The sequence below is a fragment of the Sinocyclocheilus anshuiensis genome, unplaced genomic scaffold (assembly GCF_001515605.1).
Source record: "Sinocyclocheilus anshuiensis isolate Anshui unplaced genomic scaffold, SAMN03320099.WGS_v1.1 scaffold2152, whole genome shotgun sequence".
In the NCBI taxonomy this organism is placed as follows: domain Eukaryota; kingdom Metazoa; phylum Chordata; class Actinopteri; order Cypriniformes; family Cyprinidae; genus Sinocyclocheilus; species Sinocyclocheilus anshuiensis.
Genome location: NW_015544253.1, coordinates 72,482 through 74,866, shown reverse-complemented (window position 1 = coordinate 74,866; position 2,385 = coordinate 72,482). Strand labels below are relative to the sequence as shown.

The following is a 2,385-nucleotide window of genomic DNA, read 5'->3' as shown; positions in this document are numbered from 1 at the left end:
CTCATTTGTAAGTCGCTTTGGATAAAAGCATCTGCTCAATGTCTAAATGTAAATGTAATATAAGCAGCGCTTTTTGAAACTCTGTTGGGAATTAAAACACTTAAGATAAATCCATATTTCCAATATTTTTCATATACTGACAGCAATGATGAATTACTTGTAAACTCTATGAAGGGGATGGGCATTTCTGATAACCTGTTCAGTAAATAAAGCATAATACAAAACTGAGTGGTCAATAAGAGACATGGAAACAATGTTTATTAAACTATAATAAACAAATGTTTACCTCTTGCATTATTCATATCTTTTTAGTTATAAACATTTAGAAGATGCACTACATGAAACGATGTAAAACTTAAAATGGAAAATATTAGTGTGATGTTAATGTGATTATTAGTACATTGATTTGAAAACAAAACAGCTGTAATTACAAACCTGAGGTCTATTTCCAGTGTTATAGAAGCACATTAAAATGACAACAAATCTGTGATGTAATCACATTATTTAGGAAAGAAATTACCAATTTAACATCTGTACACAAAAAAAAAAAAATACTAAAGCTTGCCAAAATTAGAGAAAAGTATAAAAACCAAAGCTTATTGAATGTGTTTATAACTAGATACATAAATCAAATTTTAAAAAGTTGTTGATTTGTGTAGTAATATTTGCTTATCAAATTTACTTCGAAGTCCTAATTTTCAATCTCAGGGTGAGACAGTAGACAGCAGAAGTTCATTCATATAGGAGAACCAACATATTACTCTGTTAACCATGTGAGTAATTGTGGAGTGTAGTAGGTGATAATGATGTCAGCTCCTGAAAGAAAGAAAATAGTGTGAAAATACTTACTGAGTATTTAGTATTACATGTAAAACATCCATTTTTGAGGCATTAAAATAGATATTAAAAAGTAAAAGACACCAAGGTCCTGCCCAAAAAGCACTGCAATTGTTATATTTATGCAATTTAGGAGAACCTGGCCTCAACAGATTCAAAAAAATTACTTTATCCCTGTTGCCCTTCTCACCTGCTCGACGGAAAGCAGTCATAGCCTCCATAACTGCAGTGCGCAGGTCAAAAGCTCCAGCTTCAGCTCCATGCCACAACATGGCAAACTCGCCTGATACATTATACACTGCCAGCGGATGAGTAGGGTGCTGATGGGAGACAGAGAACACAAGGGTATTAAGACAAGCAAAAAACATTAGACCCAATTTATAAATTACATTGTTTAGTTTTTGCCACAAACTGTCTGGAGTGCTTTAAGACACTTTGCTTTTAGAGGGCCACTGTCCAGATGAGTTCAGTTCCAACAAACCTTCCTGGCATGTTAAAGCAAACTTAAAGCAACAGTGCACCCAAAAATGCTGAAAATTGACTCACCTCGGGCCATTAAAGATTTAGATATGTTTGTTTCTTCATCAGAAAAGACTTTGAGAAAGGGGAATACAAATAGATGGTAAAAACATCACAATAATCCATAAGAAATCGTCACGACTCCTTAATGTCTTGTAAAGTGAAAAGCTGCATGCTTGTGACAAACAAATTAATCATTAAGGCGTATTAACTGTAAACGGTCACTTCTGGCCAAAATACCAGGCCATAATCTGTAATAACACTTCAAGTAAAAATGACATCCCCTTTTTGCCTTTCACATCAAAATGCACATATTTGTTTAGAACTGTATTTCCTTATAAAGTGTGCTTGATCTGTGCACATTTCTATCCTGATTCAGATGAGATGACTTGCAGATAGCAATATTATGGATAATATCAGCTGTTTGGATTGTGTCCGTCATTCTGACAGCACCTATTCACTGTAGAGGATCCTATGGTGAGTAAGTGATATAATACTACATTTCTCAAAATCTATTATGATTAAGAAACAAACTCATCTACATATTGGATGGCCTGAAAGTGAGTAAATTTCCCACAAATATTTATTTTTGAGTGAACTACTCCTTTAAACAGGGTTCGTACGGTCATGAAAAACCTGGAAAAGTCATGGAATGTCTTCCCTTATTCCTATTGGTGGATTACTGAACTTTTGAAAATATATCCGTTATTTTCCGCTCTGCTTCCTCTTTCAATCGCCGTTAAAAAAGAAGAAGATGATGAAAAAGCTCCCTAGTTACAAGAACAGCCTTTGCCCAGACACATTCTTATTCAGGTAAGTGCAGTTTTGGTGTTTTAAATGTTTTCTAGGGGTGTAATGGTACACTTATTCGTACCGAAAATTGTACCGAACAAATAGTGTCATTTTAACCACTGCACGTGCGGAGCTTAATCCGTTTCAATTCATAGCCGTGAATAGGCCTACATCTTCACTATACATTATTATGCATTACATTCTGTAATCGTAAGGTTTGTGTTTTGTTCTTTTCGA

At 34.5% G+C, this 2,385-nt stretch overlaps 1 protein-coding gene across 1 annotated transcript in view; it reads right to left on the bottom strand.

Moving 5' to 3' along the window:
* Positions 1-309: 309 nt before the first annotated feature.
* Positions 310-2,385, bottom strand: part of LOC107697986 (delta-aminolevulinic acid dehydratase-like) — an 18,162-nt gene continuing 16,086 nt past the window's right edge. Inside the window, exons 11-12 of the mRNA XM_016498895.1 lie at positions 1,028-1,157; positions 310-816 (exon numbers count right to left, since the gene is read on the bottom strand). Of these exons, the coding sequence (XP_016354381.1) occupies positions 758-816; positions 1,028-1,157 (189 nt within the window). The 3' untranslated portion in view covers positions 310-757. The remainder of the gene's footprint in view (positions 817-1,027; positions 1,158-2,385) is intronic.